The sequence below is a fragment of the Gopherus evgoodei genome, chromosome 17, assembly GCF_007399415.2.
Source record: "Gopherus evgoodei ecotype Sinaloan lineage chromosome 17, rGopEvg1_v1.p, whole genome shotgun sequence".
NCBI lineage: Eukaryota > Metazoa > Chordata > Testudines > Testudinidae > Gopherus > Gopherus evgoodei.
Window position 1 is genome coordinate 24,018,595 of NC_044338.1, and position 16,614 is coordinate 24,035,208.

Below are 16,614 nucleotides of genomic sequence, written 5' to 3' on the forward strand. Positions count from 1 at the left end.
GGGGGCAGCACTGTACCCCTCAGCCATGCACAGAGGGGACTCTGTATATAGCTCTCCCCCATCCCACAGGAATTGGGGGCTCTGCTGCCTCCGTGGTGGTGCACTGTGCCCATTCCTCCCTGCTCATGCACAGCTTGGCTCTGGGGTCCATTGCTCCCTCTGGCCCCTGCCGGATCAGCCCATTGACTGCTGCTGTTGCCGTTCCAGAGCGCATTACTCAGACAGTGGAGATCACCAAACATGTGGTGGACATAGAGGAGAAGGGGGTCAAACTGCGCCTGACCATCGTGGACACCCCAGGATTCGGCGAGGCCGTGAACAACACGGAATGGTACGTCCCACAGGAGAGGAAGGGGCCATGGCTCTGCAGTTCACCTGGCAGGATGAGCAGGAGCCCGGGCAGCCATGGCTCCTGGAGAGAACAGAAATGACACCAAGTACTAGATGAGTGCAGGCCACTGCACACAAAGCAGCCCTGCCTCACTGAACTGCTCACATCCTCCTGGGGTGGGGCAGCAGAGACGGGAGGAGGCTCGGGGTGCAGATCAGGCTTTCTGCTGCTGACCTGGAAGCCTGGTGCTCAGCAGTCTGGAGAGAGGAACATAAAAGCAGCAGTAACAGCCATCGGGTGCAAAGGGGGCAGTCCCGGAGGGCAGCCCTGGTGTTGGTGCTTGGCAATACCCCGGAGAGGGAGCTGAACAAGTGGCAATGTTCATGGCTGGCACAGAATTCCTGGCTTCCCAGGCTGCCTTGTGGGGTAAATGTCTGCTCTGGACCGGCTGTTTGTTGCTCCTGTGATTTATCTGCACAATGCATGCAGGGACTCAGCCAGTAAAATGACTTTGGAAAGCCAGCCTGGCACACTCCAGCTCTTACATCTGCCAAAGCTCCAGAGCTAGGGAAGTGTGCATGCAGGCCCTGACCCCATCTGTGGTGTGAGGTTTGCCCATTAAGAAACCCCGTTGTTCTGGATTCATTTCTGCCAGGAAGTCTAGCTTAAGTTTGCACCAAAGGAAATAATGCCACCTAGCTCTTAAACAGCACTCCAGAGGGTAGGGTCTTTATCTTCATTTTACAGATGGGGAAACTGAGGCACAGGGCAGTGACTTGCCCAACGTCACCAGCCCGCCAGTGGCAGAGCTGGGACTAGAACCCAGGTCTCCAGAGTCCCAGTCCAGTCCAGTGTTCTACCCACTGGGAAACACTGCCTTTCCCCAGACACAGCTTTAGATCAGACAAACCTTAAAAGTCCAACAATCCTGACCCGGACCCCAACAGATGATGAGACTGGCCCAGCAACCCAGAGATTTACCAGAAAAGATGAGTGGCTTTTTCTCTATTTATTTGATCTGCATCCCATGTCTCTGTGCCAGTCACAGCAGGACCAGCTCTGCCACATGGCCAGGGAGGCAGCTGTGGTTCCTGCTGCACAGAGGGATATGCTGGGCTTGGCACCAATGGTGCTAAGCTCTGTCTGAACACACGTCAGAGACAGCCCTACCCTGAAGAGCTTTCAGTGTAATGCAGTGGGGCTGTGGGAGCTGGAAATGGAGCAGAGGCCCCAGACATGTGTGGGAGCTACACTGGGCAGGAATCAAACTAGTGACAGATACCCAGCACCCTCTCTCCTCCTCCCCCAGCTGTAACAGGTGCGAAAGAGAGCGAGGTTGCTTTTTTAAATCAAGTTCAGGACCAGGCTCTCCTGCCCTGGACACAGGCAAAATCCCACCCCAACAACTGCTCTTGGTCTCAGGCCGCTGCAAACAGCCAGCTCCCATTAACCCAATAAATAATAAACTGCACCAGCAGAACGAATGTTAGCATAGTGTCCCCATTGACTTCTCAGAGCACAGCTTCCAGGCTAGACCCTTGCTAACAGTCACACTAGCAGCTAACGTGTCTGTATTTACTGCTCCCCTAGCTTAGCAGCTGGGTGTGAACCCTCCATCTTTAGTTCCATAGCTCAGACCTCTTCTATGTTAGCTGCTGTTCTCTGTGGGCTGACCTGTGCAGGAGGACACAACTCTCCCCTCTCCATTGGGCTACACAAGTGTTTGTGAGACAGCAGCAGAACATGGGGCAGCGGGATCTGTGGTTTGTCTTCCTGCCTGTGGGAGCAGATTGCGAGCTAGTGCTCATAGTGCAGTGCCCGTGTGTGGGTCGTTGGGGGCACTGAGTCTGGCACCATTGGGTGGGGGAGACATGAGCTTTTACTGCTTGAGCTAAAGAGGCAGCTAACATGACATGGGTCTAATAGCAGAGTCCCAGATCTCTAGCTGAGGTGTAATTACTAGCAAGTGATACAGAGCCACACTGTGCTAGTGGGGTACAGAAGCACTTGGTTTGGCACATCACTACTGTCAGGTGAGGGGTGGCTCTGTTACGTTTTCAGCACTTTATGATGTGCTCTTGCAATGCTCCGTTGTCTTAGCTGAGGCCTGGATGAAGGACCTTTCCCCAGGCCTGCGAGGTTAATTCGGCATGCGAGGCTGACAGAGGATGAGAATTTCCCAATTGCCCGCCTTCATTTGCACTGTCAGAGATCAGATGCTGGCCTGTGTTATAACCTTATTCCCAGATTCTGGACCTTAGCGTCCAAAATTTGGGGGTTAGCATGAAAACCTCCAAGCTTAGTTACCAGCTTGGACCTGGTACTGCTGCCACCACCCAAAAAATTAGAGTGTTTTGGGGCACTCTGGTCCCCCTGAAAAACTTTCCCTGGGGACCACAAGACCCAAATCCCTTGAGTCTCACAACAAAGGGAAATAATCCTGATTCCCTTCCCCCCTCCAGGTGCTCCTGGAGAGATACACAGACACAAGCTCTGTGAAACTACGCAGAGTGAGTCCCCCTCTCCGTTCCCAATCCTGGAACAAAAGCACTTTCCTCTTCACCCAGAGGAAATGCAAAATCAGGCTAGCAATCCAACACACAGCTTTCCCCTGATTTCTTCCTCCCACCAATTCCCTGGTGAGTACAGACTTAATTTCCCTGAAGTAAAGAAAAACTCCAACAGGTCTTAAAAGAAAACTTTATATAAAAAAGAAAGAAAAAATACAAATGTTCTCTCTGTATTAAGATGATACAACACAGGGTCAATTGCTTAAAAGAATATTGAATAAACAGCCTTATTCAAAAAGAATACAAATCAAAGCACCCAGCACTGATATTCATGCAAATACCAAAGAAAAGAAACCATAGAACTTACTATCTGATCTCTTTGTCCTTACACTTAGAAACAGAAGACTAGAAAATAGAACTACTTCTCCAAAGCTCAGAGGAAACAGGCAGACAGACAAAAGACCTCTTACACAAACTTCCCTCCACCCAAAGTTGAAAAAATCCGGTTTCCTGATTGGTTCTCTGGTCAGGTGTTTCAGGTGAAAGAGACATTAACCCTTAGCTATCTGTTTATGACACGCCCCCCAAATTGCAGACAGTGGGGAAGCTCACTGGCGGCAATTTCTTCTAGAACTTGAAAATAAACAGATTAATACAACACATGCACCTTTACATATACTACTAAGTATATAACTAACAGACTTTAGATTTTAAGAACACTTTTTAACTACTGGATTCTGGGAAACTTTCACGGGAGAGTGCATCAGCAACTTTGTTAGAAGCTCCTGTGATGTGTTGAATTTCAAAATCAAAATCTTGGAGAGCTAAACTCCAACGAAGAAGTTTCTTGTTGTTCCCCTTGGCAGTATGAAGCCACTTTAGTGCAGCATGGTCAGTTTGTAGTTGGAACCGCCGTCCCCAAACATATGGGCGTAGCTTTTCCAGGGCGTACACAATGGCATAGCATTCCTTTTCACTGACTGACCAGTGACTTTCCCTCTCAGACAGTTTCTTGCTGAGAAACACGACAGGATGGAAGTTGTGATCTGTTGCTTCCTGCATGAGCACTGCTCCTATACCACGCTCAGATGCATCTGTGGTTACTAGGAATGGTTTGTCAAAATCCGGGGCCCTGAGTACAGGGTCAGACATGAGCGTTGCCTTAAGCTGGGTAAAGGCTTTTTGACACTCATTAGTCCACTTAACGGCATTTGGCTGGGTCTTTTTGGTTAGGTCGGTCAATGGGGCAGCGATTTGGCTGTAGTGTGGTACAAATCGCCTGTAGTATCCGGCCAAGCCTAAGAAGGATTGGACCTGTTTCTTTGACCTTGGGACAGGCCACTTTTGGATAGCATCCCCCTTGGCCTGTAGGGGGTTTATGGTTCCTCGACCCACCTGGTGCCCCAGGTAAGTCACTCTGTTTTGGCCTATTTGACACTTTTTGGCCTTAACAGTTAGTCCTGCCTGCCTGATGCGCTCAAAGACCTTTTTTAGGTGTAGTAGGTGTTCGGGCCAGGAGTCTGAAAAAATGGCCACATCATCGAGGTAGGCAACTGCGAATTCTCCCAGTCCAGCTAGTAGACCATCTACCAGCCTCTGGAAGGTGGCGGGTGCATTTCGAAGGCCGAAAGGAAGGACATTGAATTCATACACCCCCGCATGGGTGACGAATGCTGACCTTTCCTTGGCAGGTTCATCTAGCGGTACTTGCCAGTACCCCTTGGTTAAGTCTATTGTAGAGATGAACTGGGCACGTCCCAACTTTTCCAATAGCTCATCGGTACGTGGCATTGGATAGTTGTCCGGACGAGTTACAGCATTTAGCTTACGGTAGTCCACGCAAAAGCGTATTTCCCCATCTGGTTTGGGTACCAGAACCACTGGAGATGCCCATGCACTGGTAGATGGGCGGATTATACCCATCTGTAGCATGTTCTGGATCTCCCGTTCTATAGCAGCTTGGGCATGAGGAGACACCCGGTAGGGTGGGGTTCTGATTGGGTGAGCATTACCTGTATCAATGGAGTGGTATGCCCGTTCAGTCCGTCCTGGGGTGGCTGAGAACAATGGGGCGAAGCTAGTGCACAGCTCCTTGATTTGTTGCCGCTGCAGACGTTCCAGGGTGGTTGAGAGGTTCACCTCTTCCACGCCACCGTCTTTTTTCCCGTCGTAGTAGACACCGTCAGGCCACTCAGCATCATCTCCCTGGACTGTAAACTGACAAACCTGTAAGTCTCTGGAATAGAAAGGCTTGAGAGAATTAACATGGTACACTTTAGGCTTTAGTGAGGAATTGGGAAATGCTATGAGGTAGTTTACAGCTCCCAGGCGCTCTTGGACCGTGAATGGCCCTTCCCATGATGCTTCCATCTTATGGGCCTGTTGCGCCTTCAAGACCATAACCTGGTCTCCTACCTTGAAGGAACGTTCTCTGGCATGTCTGTTATACCAGGCCTTTTGCTCTTCTTGAGCATCCTTTAGGTTCTCTCTAGCAAGGGCTAAAGAGTGTCGGAGGGTGCTTTGTAGGTTGCTTACAAAGTCCAGAATGTTAGTTCCTGGAGAAGGCGTAAACCCCTCCCATTGCTGCTTCACCAACTGTAATGGCCCCTTAACCTCGTGACCATACACAAGTTCAAATGGTGAAAACCCTAAACTGGGATGTGGTACAGCCCTGTAGGCAAACAGCAACTGCTGCAACACTAGGTCCCAATTATTGGAGAATTCGTTGATGAATTTTCTTATCATGGCCCCCAAAGTTCCATTGAACCTTTCCACCAGGCCATTGGTTTGATGGTGGTACGGGGTGGCAACCAAGTGATTCACCCCATGAGTTTCCCACAGTTTTTCCATGGTCCCTGCCAGGAAATTAGACCCTGAATCTGTAAGGATGTCGGAGGGCCAACCTACCCTGGCAAAGATGTCTGTTAGGGCCAGGCATACAGTGTTAGCCCTGGTGTTGCCTAGAGCTACTGCTTCTGGCCATCGGGTAGCAAAGTCCACTAAAGTCAGTACATACTGCTTTCCTCTGGGCGTCTTTTTTGGGAAAGGGCCCAGAATATCCACAGCTACTCGCTGAAATGGGACCTCAATTATGGGGAGTGGCTGGAGAGGGGCCTTGACCTGGTCTTGAGGCTTACCTACTCTTTGGCATACCTCACAAGACCGGACATACTTGGCAACATCCTTGCCCATCCCCTCCCAGTGGAAGGACTTCCCCAACCGGTCCTTGGTTCGGTTCACCCCAGCATGGCCACTGGGATGATCATGGGCTAAGCTTAAGAGCTTCTCCCGGTACTTAGTTGGGACCACCAACTGTTTTTGCGGCTGCCATTCTTCCCGGTGTCCACCAGAAAGAATTTCCTTGTATAAAAGTCCTTGGTCTATAACAAACCGGGATCGATTTGAAGAGCTGAGAGGCGGTGGGGTGCTCCGTGCCGCCGCCCACGCTTTCTGAAGGCTGTCATCTGCTTCCTGCTCAGCCTGGAACTGTTCCCTTGAGGCTGGGGTCACCAGTTTTTCCTCAGACTGTGGACTTGGGCTTGGTCCCTCTGGAAGCAATGTAGGTGATGGGGTTGTTTCCGTTGCTGGTGAACCGCTCTCCGCTGGTGCACCTGAGGGTATTTCAGGCTCTGGCTGAGCCTTTTGGGTATGGCTGTCTTTTGCTTCTGCCAGTTCTGGCTTGCTGGCGCCCTCTGGCGTTGAGTTTGAAGATGTGGTTGCACTTGCTGGTGCTGGTTGCTGTTCCAGTTCCGGGCCTGGGACTGGAGATGCTGTGGCTGTTTCAGTGGTAGGCATGGAATCCGGGTCCACTGCCTCTGTCTGGGTCTCTGGTAACACAGACGGGGCTTCTGTGGACGGCTCAGGAACAGGAATGGGTCTGGAAGCTTGCCTGGTTTGGCTACGGGTAACCATTCCCACTCTCTTGGCCCGCCTCACCTGGTTGGCCAAGTCTTCCCCCAGTAGCATGGGGATAGGATAATTGTCATAGACTGCAAAAGTCCACATTCCTGACCAGCCTTTGTACTGGACAGGCAGTTGAGCTGTAGGCAAGTCTACAGCTTGTGACATGAAGGGGTAAATTGTAACTTTGGCCTTTGGGTTGATGAATTTGGGGTCAACGAAGGATTGGTGGATAGCTGACACTTGTGCCCCCGTGTCTCTCCACGCAGTAACCTTCTTTCCGCCCACTCTCAAATTTTCCCTTCGCTCCAAGGGTATTTGAGAGGCATCCGGGCCTGGGGATCTTTGGTGTGATGGTGGTGTAATGAATTGCACTCGCATGGTGTTCTTGGGACAGTTGGCCTTGATATGTCCCAGTTCATTACACTTAAAGCATCTTCCATCTGATGGGTCACTGGGCCGAGGTGAGTTACTGGAGACTGGTGAGGTTGAAGAGTAGGGTATCTGTGGCTTTACTTGGGTGGTATGTAGGGTCTTTGGCTGTCCTCGGTTGTAGGGTTTATGGTCTGTGTGCCCCCTGGGGTAATAGTTCCCCTTGACAGTAGCTTTTTTGCTTTCTGCCAGTTCCATCCATTTGGCTCCAATCTCCCCCGCCTCAGCGATAGTTTTGGGATTTCTATCTTGTATGTACCGTGTGATGTCTTCAGGAACACCATCCAAGAACTGCTCCATTTGTATGAGGAGGTTCACTTCTTCCAAGGTTTGAATGTTGTTTCCTGTTAACCAGGCCTCATAGTTTTTTGCAATGTAGTAGGCGTGTTTGGGAAATGACACCTCTGGTTTCCATTTTTGGGTTCTGAAGCGCCGACGGGCATGATCTGGGGTTATCCCCATCCTGTATCTGGCCTTGGTTTGAAAAAGTTTATAGTCATTCATTTGCGGCTTGGGCATTTCAGCTGCCACCTCTGCTAAAGGTCCACTGAGGTGTGGCCTTAATTCTACCATGTACTGGTCTTCGGGGATGCTGTACCCAAGACAGGCTCTTTCAAAATTTTCCAAGAAGGCCTCGGTGTCATCACCTGCCTTGTAGGTGGGAAATTTCCTGTGCTGTGGAGCAATAATTGGCGCCGGGTTGTTAGGGTTGGCTGGCACATGGAGCCCAGCTTTTGCCATCTCCAGTTCATGTTTTCTCTGTTTTTCCTTCTCTTCATTCTCTTTTTGTTGTTTTTCCAGTTCTTTTTGTTGTTTTTCCATTTCTCGGCGGTGGGCCACCTCTTCTTCTTCTAGTTTTCTTTTGTGTGCTGCCTCTTGGGCTGCCTGTTCTCTTTGGAAGGCTGCCAGTTTGAGGCTTTCTTCCTTTTCTTTCATCTCCATCTGTCGCCTGTGTTCAGCGTCTTTGATTTGTTCTTCGGCGTCAATCCTTGCCTTAGAAGTCATGGTTCCTGTTTTCTTGTGTTGGGGTGCCCTCCGGTGTTTATCTTCTGAACTGCAGGCTCTCTGTTGCCTCCTGAAGTCTGCCTAGCAACAGTGCTTTTTTCCTTTTCTCTCTCTAGCTAATGTTCAATTAAAGGAAACCAGAAAAACCACTTAATTTGCATGCATATAAGTGCTGGTACTTGCCACCTAATGGGAGGGCTATTGCATGACAAAAGACCCTTAACAGTCTTCTCGCTTAATATGCAAACCACAAACTGCTAGAGAGAGCAGAAAAAAAAATTCTCTCTGGTTCCCTTTTAAAACCAAACTGTTTCTCTCTGCTAAAAAGCCCTTAGCAAAGAAAAATATAATATTCCTACTGGCTTCTGGATTCTGTCTATATCCCACCGCTGCCACCATGTTATAACCTTATTCCCAGATTCTGGACCTTAGCGTCCAAAATTTGGGGGTTAGCATGAAAACCTCCAAGCTTAGTTACCAGCTTGGACCTGGTACTGCTGCCACCACCCAAAAAATTAGAGTGTTTTGGGGCACTCTGGTCCCCCTGAAAAACTTTCCCTGGGGACCACAAGACCCAAATCCCTTGAGTCTCACAACAAAGGGAAATAATCCTGATTCCCTTCCCCCCTCCAGGTGCTCCTGGAGAGATACACAGACACAAGCTCTGTGAAACTACGCAGAGTGAGTCCCCCTCTCCGTTCCCAATCCTGGAACAAAAGCACTTTCCTCTTCACCCAGAGGAAATGCAAAATCAGGCTAGCAATCCAACACACAGCTTTCCCCTGATTTCTTCCTCCCACCAATTCCCTGGTGAGTACAGACTTAATTTCCCTGAAGTAAAGAAAAACTCCAACAGGTCTTAAAAGAAAACTTTATATAAAAAAGAAAGAAAAAATACAAATGTTCTCTCTGTATTAAGATGATACAACACAGGGTCAATTGCTTAAAAGAATATTGAATAAACAGCCTTATTCAAAAAGAATACAAATCAAAGCACCCAGCACTGATATTCATGCAAATACCAAAGAAAAGAAACCATAGAACTTACTATCTGATCTCTTTGTCCTTACACTTAGAAACAGAAGACTAGAAAATAGAACTACTTCTCCAAAGCTCAGAGGAAACAGGCAGACAGACAAAAGACCTCTTACACAAACTTCCCTCCACCCAAAGTTGAAAAAATCCGGTTTCCTGATTGGTTCTCTGGTCAGGTGTTTCAGGTGAAAGAGACATTAACCCTTAGCTATCTGTTTATGACAGCCTGGGTTCTGGTGCAGCCATCCCTGTGTTTCAGCCTAGTGAAGCTCGTAGCTTCTCACATCTGGCTCCCGGCTGGAGAGGCGCAGCAGCTCCCGCAGGACAATGGAAGCAGGCTAATTCCGAGCTGATGGTCTTACACTTCCTAGTGCAGGGAGTTCTTTTAACGTGCTGGCTGGCGCACCGGGAACTGGGCTCACTTGGCTCTCTCCACCCTGTCCCCTCTCTTCCCAGCTGGAAACCTGTGGCTGATTACATAGATCAGCAATTTGAGCAATATTTCCGGGATGAGAGTGGCCTGAACCGGAAGAACATCCAGGACAACCGCGTGCACTGCTGCCTCTACTTCATCTCACCCTTTGGACATGGGTATGGGAAATCCAGCCACAGCCGATCCCTCCCTCCTTCCCTGAGAATGCTCAAAACCACCTTACCCACAAGTCCGAGACACAGCTGCTAGTGAGCTGGACTTGCTGCTCAGTCAATGGGTGCTGGCCCTGGGTGGGCCCACACTGTGATGCGCTGACAGCTCTGCTGCAGGAGTCTTGACTGAGGGCTGCTGTGGGAACGCTTGCATTGCAGGGGGCTCAGCAGGCAGTGGGGAGGCAATGACTGCATGATGCTCACACTGCCGGAGTCCTGGCTGGGCACTGCCAGGGCACTGCTCTGGGGAAGCTCACACTGTGGAGTCCGCAGCTGGCACTGCCAGGGGGATGCACGCTCTGCTGGAGTCCTGGCTGGGCACTGCCAGGGCACTGCTCTGGGGAAGCTCACACTGTGGAGTCCCCAGCTGGCACTGCCAGGGGGATGCACGCTCTGCTGGAGTCCTGGCTGGGCACTGCCAGGGCACTGCTCTGGGGAAACTTACACTGTGGAGTCCCCAGCTGGCACTGCCAGGGCAATGTCTGGCAGATGCTCGCACTGCCAGAGGCCTGTCTTGGCACTGCCAGGGGACTGCTCTGGGGAAGCTCACACTGTGGAGTCTCCAGTTGGCACTGCCAGGGGGATGTGTGCTCTGCTGGAGTCCTATCTGGGCACTGCCAGGGCACTGCTCTGGGGAAGCTCACACTGTGGAGTCCCCAGCTGGCACTGCCAGGGGGATGCACGCTCTGCTGGAGTCCTGGCTGGGCACTGCCAGGGCACTGCTCTGGGGAAGCTCACACTGTGGAGTCCCCAGCTGGCACTGCCAGGGGGATGCACGCTCTGCTGGAGTCCTGGCTGGGCACTGCCAGGGCACTGCTCTGGGGAAACTTACACTGTGGAGTCCCCAGCTGGCACTGCCAGGGCAATGTCTGGCAGATGCTCGCACTGCCAGAGTCCTGTCTTGGCACTGCCAGGGCACTGCTCTGGGGAAGCTCACAGTGTGGAGTCTCCAGTTGGCACTGCCAGGGGGATGTGTGCTCTGCTGGAGTCCTATCTGGGCACTGCCAGGGCACTGCTCTGGGGAAGCCTACACTGTGGAGTCCCCAGCTGGCACTGCCAGGGGGATGCACGCTCTGCTGGAGTCCTGGCTGGGCACTGCTCTGGGGAAGCTTACACTGTGGAGTCCCCAGCTGGCACTGCCAGGGCAATGCTTGGTGGATGCTTGCACTGCCAGAGTCCTGTCTTGGCACTGCCAGGGCACTGCTCAGGGGAAGCTCACACTATGGAGTCTCCAGCTGGCACTCCCGGGGGATGCACGCTCTGCTGGAGTCCTGGCTGGGTACTGCTCTGGGGAAGCTCACAGTGTGGAGTCTCCAACTGGCACTGCCAGGGGGATGCGTGCTCTGCTGGAGTCCTGGCTCGGCACTGCCAGGGCACTACTCTGGGGAAGCTCACACTGTGGAGTCCCCAGCTGGCACTGCCAGGGCAATGCTTCGCGGATGCTCGCACTGCCAGAGTCCTGTAGCTACGAGACCATCCAGCCCCAATTTACAGGGCTAACTCCGCTCTCTGTTTGCAGCCTTCGTCCCCTGGATGTGGAATTCATGAGAGCTCTCCATCAGCGGGTGAACATTGTGCCCATCCTGGCAAAAGCTGACACCCTGACGCCCTCAGAGGTGGAGCGCAAGAAAAGCAAGGTGAGAGGAGGCCCGGCTGCCTCTGAATTCCTCCCTCCCCCCAGCCCAAGTAATGGACTGCTCCTCTCGCCCCCGCCCCGGCTGACACTAGGGTCTTTCACTCTGGCAATGCATCTGTACTGGGAAAATGGGAGCCACAATTCCCCACCAGTTCCGTTAACCATTGACAGCCAGGGGAGCAGTTGTGTTTTTCCTGGGACTCAGTCAGTGTGTCCTTCACACGTCTGGCCCTGGCCTGGTACAATGAGCCTGTCTACACCCCAGCCTCCACCATCACTGCCTGGGTGCTGCTGCACCTCAGGGTATTCCATCCAGCGTAGCTAGCGGGGTTCAGGGGAAGCAGCCGCTTCCACTTAGCATGTTTTTCAAAAAGCAGCGCCAGCCCGGCTGAAGGAGCCATGGGGTGGGGGGGGCGGCAGGGGCGGAAGCGGTGCCTGTTGGGCCGGTGCTGGCGGCAGCACGGCCGGAGGAGCCATGGGGGGGGCAGCAGGCACGGCCAGAGGAGTGAGGAGGCCGGCTCCTCGGCCATCGTGCCCCACGCTCAGAGTGGCCCCAACATCGCCGCAGCCACCTTCTGCGGCGGCGGCTCAGGGGTCAGCAGCCAAGCGCTCCCCTCCCCTTGCTAATGCGGTGGGCGGGGGAGGCGAACGGGCCCCTGCTCCTTTAAGGCCGCCTGGCTGGCAAGCCCTGCGTGGAGCGCACCGAGCACCAGGAGCAGGCCGGGGACAAGCAGCGGCGCAGGACGGACGGCGGGGGTCCGGTGCCTTGCACTGGGGGTCTGGGCGAGGGGCTCCCCAGGTTGGGCCCGCAGGATAGGGGCACAGGCTGTGCTGTCTGGATGGGGGGCCCTGGCGCGGTGCAGGAGCTGTAGCCTGGGGTGAGGGGGATGAGACCCCATGGGTGGGGCCGAGCGGGAGAGACTCTCCTGGGGACGGGGAGGTATCCGCACCCCCGGGAAGCCCACAGGAGTCCTGAGCCAGCCCCGGGGTTAGTCTGGGGGGGGAAATGGGAGGAGCCAAGGAGGTGTGGCCAGAGGAGGAGCCAAGAGGGGCATGGCAAGAGGAGGGGCCAAGGAAGGGCATGGCCAGAGGAGGAGTTAAGGGGGCATCTTTTTTATGTTTGCTCCCCCTACACTGAAAACCTGGCTACGCCCCTGGCACTGTTGCCAAGGCCTGTTTTAAACAGGCATTTCTATAGGGTTCCTCTCAGATTACCTGAGTGCCCCCCTCAGTATCCCAGGACTGGGAGAGGACAGGACAAAGAGGGAGCTGCAGAGTCCTACAGGATACTAAGGGAAGGGACAGCAGGGTGCAACCCCTTTGAAATGTAGGATGTAAGAGACAAGAGCTGGTCCCTGTGGCCTCACGGAGTCTGAGGATTGGTGAGAAGAGGGAGAGAGGTACAGGTCAGGGTGCAAAGAGTGCAGCTGCCACACCCTGTGTGCCAGAGGGTCCCTGGGGCACAAGACAATGGTCAGAACTGGCCCTGGGGAGAAAGTGGCCCATGTACCATGTCGGGGACCTGGCCTGTTTGGAAACCATAGGAAATGAAGCACTGGTGTCTGGATTCTACTGTTCAGTGTGAGATGGAAGAACAGACAGTAGTTGGCATGTAGGTGAGCAGAACGTAGTCCCCTCTCTCCTGGGATGCCCTTAAAATGAGGGTGCCGTAAGACAGGGCTGAGCGCCAGAGCCGTCAGTCAGCGGGCTTGTTTCTTTGTTCAGATTCGAGAAGAAATCGAACGTTACGGAATCCGGATCTACCAGTTCCCCGAGTGTGACTCCGATGAAGATGAGGATTTCAAGCTGCAGGATCAGGCATTGAAGGTGAGCAGATGAGAGCAGCTGTCCCTCTGAATGCAGTTCAAGGAACAGGGTCAGAGTCACCTGCTAAGCCCCAGGTATATCTTGTGTGACAAATGCAGCCAGGCATGCCTCAGCCCAGTGGCTTCTACACTCTGAGAAGGGCAGCTTTATAGTCCAGCCAGAAGGGAAACCTTCCTGGCTCATCTGTTTACTGGGAGGGAGGCTGTGACCAAGAACAGGAGATAATGGAATCAGACCCCATAAGGGCATTAGCCAGTTCTGGGGAATCACCTGACCTAGTGAGTAAGGAGCAATGGGAGGGTGGGAGGGAGGGTTAAAATCCACAGGCATGGGAGAAGGGTGGGGGATCCCCAAAGGCTAGATCTTCTGAAAAGGAAAGAGGCAAGGAGCACGAATCAGCCAGTGTGGCTGCAGGAGGGGTTGCTCAGAGATCTGACACCCTGAAAATACAACGTGTGGAGGAAGCAACCAGACCAGTCCGTGTTCGAACCAGCCGGGGCTTTGGAGGGAGAGCGACCAGTGGCAGATAAAGGAATGAGTGGACATGTACCGAAGGACAAAGGCAGCAAGGTCTTCAAAAGTGTGAGCATTAGAAGAACCCTGGGGGGAAGCACCAGAGAGAGACAGTGCCCAGGTGTAAATGAAGGTTAGGGAGGTTACAGAGCCAGCAGAGTGACAGCTGCCTTTGACAATAACTCTTTTAAAAGAAACCTGAAGGAAAGAATATAGACTGTGGTCACAGGGACTTGGTGTTACTAGCTGCTGACAGCTGCTGGCAGTGAGGAGAGCTGGACAGAAACTGCTGAGCGTGTCAGCTGAGTTCACAGCTCCTTTGCCAGAGTGGCCTGTAAAGCACCCTGGGCCTGCTCCCGCTCCCGCTGGCGTCGACAGCAAACCTGCCACTGAGTCCAGCATGGGCAGGATCATTCCTGCAATGGCAACAAAGAGTCCTGTGGCACCTTATAGACTAAAAGACATATTGGAGCATGAGCTTTCATGGGTGAATACCCACTTCGTCAGATGCATGGCTACCCCTCTGATGCCTGCAGTGGCATCTCCCAGCCTCCGCCCTGGGCTCCCCCTGCCCAGCCAGCAGCGTCACTGTCATGTTGCTGTCATTCTGAGCTCGGGGGGCACAGAATCAGGTTGGTGGCCCAGCACGAGGTACCGAGCTGCCCTAGCCTGTAGCATGGCACGTCAGGCCCGGATGGTGGACCCCAGCATCACACTGTGCTGTATGGAGCAGAGGGAGGGGCAGCCATCCAGTTGGTTCTCTGGACTAGTAGGGGATCCGCCAGTGATCTCTGCTGGCTACTGAGAGTGTGGGAGGTGAGCTTCTGAGTGATGGGCTTGCAGAAAGGACCAGGAGGGCCAGTAAGATGCTGTTTCCCAGCCCAGCTGGTAGGAATTGCAACAGGATGAACACAACGGTGATGTGTCACGAGTCCACTGTTGCTGGGCTGCTAGATCAGCGTCTGGCCAGACTCGGGCCCTGCTCCAGCTCCCGTTGAACTGTCAGTTTACATGGCTCTTCCGCTGCTAGCCAGCAGCAGCTCTCCAGGTCCTTTCCAGCCTTTGCTCTGAGGTGCTCTGGCTCCTGTTCAGCGGGACATATTTGGTACTGCCAACCCTGTGTGACCCTTTGCAGCTGGCTTCTCTCTTCCAGCCCATCTCCTCTCTCACTGCTCCACTTTCTCTCCCACTGGCCCCACTCCTTCCCTGAGTGCTGATCTCAAGGGGAAGGAGCACCAACAGTGGAAAGCTACTTGCACTCCCATGCCAAGGGCTGGATTTAGCAAGGGCTCAGACACAGTGTGTCCTTCCAGTTGTAGTTTGGGCAACTCTGTGCTAGGTGGTGGCTAGTGCAATCCCAGTGAATGCATTAGCAGGACTGCAGAGCAAACAGAGGGTGCGTCTACACTGGAGCTGGCCGTGTAACTTCCACTCAGGTGAACTCACCCACGCTAGCTGGGTCAGGGTCACGTGCAAAAAATAGCAGCGTCGCCGCAGCTGCACAGGCCATCCGAGTACCTGCATAGGAGCTCCGATGGGATTGTTCTCAGGGCAGCCAGAGCTACACCAGAGTAATGAGCAAGCTGGTGCGGGTGTGTCTGCCCCCATGGGGAATGACAGTGCCCACTCGTGCAGATGGACCCTGGGGTCCCAGAGCACCAGGGCTTGGGGAGGCCATGCCCAGGAATAACCCCATGGCTCTGTTCCAGGAGAGCATCCCTTTTGCTGTGATCGGCAGCAACATGGTTGTGGAGGCCAAAGGAAGGCGAGTCCGTGGGCGACTGTATCCCTGGGGCATTGTGGAAGGTAAGGCGGGTTTGACTTATAGCTCAGAGGCTCAGGGACCATGTCTCCTCCATGTTCCTGCACCCACCCCCACCCCCAGGGCAGTGGTGCTCACGGATGGGGACTGCTGCCGGTCTCAGCAGGCAGGGCTGTGGCACTCACACCAGACAGACCCTGGCCAGCGATCTCAGTGGAGGTGCTCGGGGGCACAAAGGTGCTGCCCCGCCTCCATATGATGGGGGATGCCAGGGCGAGGTCCCCGGCCTGCTGCAGGGCCCTGTTTAGCCCTCATTATCCCTTTGTGCAGCCAGGCCAATTCAAAGCAGTGCTCTGCCTTTCTGCAGTCCCGGGCCATTTGTTCTCTCAGCCCTCAGCTCCCCCACCCACCTGGGGGAGGCCCTGCTCTGCCGGGTGGCCCCGAAATCTGCCCGTCTAAGCCAGGCCCCTCCCCTGCAGTGGAGAACCCAGCACATTGTGACTTTGTGAAGCTGCGCACCATGCTGGTGAAGACCCACATGCAGGACCTCAAGGATGTGACACGAGAGACTCACTACGAGAACTACCGGGCACAGTGCATCCAAAGCATGACCCGCATGGTGGTGAAGGAGAGAAACCGCAAGTACGGGGGAAGCGGGCTCAGGGCCTGTGGGGGCATGGGGGGAGCGGGCTCAGGGCCTGTGAGGTATGGAGGGAACGGGCACAGGGTCTGTGGGGGCATAGGGGGAGCGGGCTCAGGGCCTGTGGGGTATGGAGGGAACGGGCACAGGGTCTGTGGGGGTATGGGGGGAGCAGGCACAGGGCCTGTGGGGGTATGGGGGGAGCAGGCACAGGGCCTGTGGGGGTATGGAGGGAGCGGGCTCAGGGCCTGTGGGGGTATGGGGGGAGCAGGCTCAGGGCCTGTGGGGGCATAGGGGGGAGCGGGCACAGGGCCTGTGGGGTATGGAGGGAATAGTCACAGGGCCTGTGCGGGCATAGGGGGACATGAGCTCAGGGCC

The 16,614-nt window shown here is 53.9% G+C and overlaps 1 protein-coding gene across 4 annotated transcripts in view; it reads left to right on the plus strand.

Moving 5' to 3' along the window:
* The window catches only part of SEPTIN4 (septin 4), a 62,118-nt gene that overhangs the window by 20,497 nt on the left and 25,007 nt on the right, over nt 1–16,614 (plus strand). For 3 of the 4 annotated variants that reach the window (XM_030536950.1, XM_030536953.1, XM_030536951.1), the window contains 6 exons: nt 208–331; nt 9,670–9,804; nt 11,378–11,495; nt 13,220–13,321; nt 15,544–15,640; nt 16,076–16,238. In XM_030536950.1, the coding sequence (XP_030392810.1) occupies nt 208–331; nt 9,670–9,804; nt 11,378–11,495; nt 13,220–13,321; nt 15,544–15,640; nt 16,076–16,238 (739 nt within the window). The remainder of the gene's footprint in view (nt 1–207; nt 332–9,669; nt 9,805–11,377; nt 11,496–13,219; nt 13,322–15,543; nt 15,641–16,075; nt 16,239–16,614) is intronic. The other variant, XM_030536952.1, reaches the window with a different exon arrangement.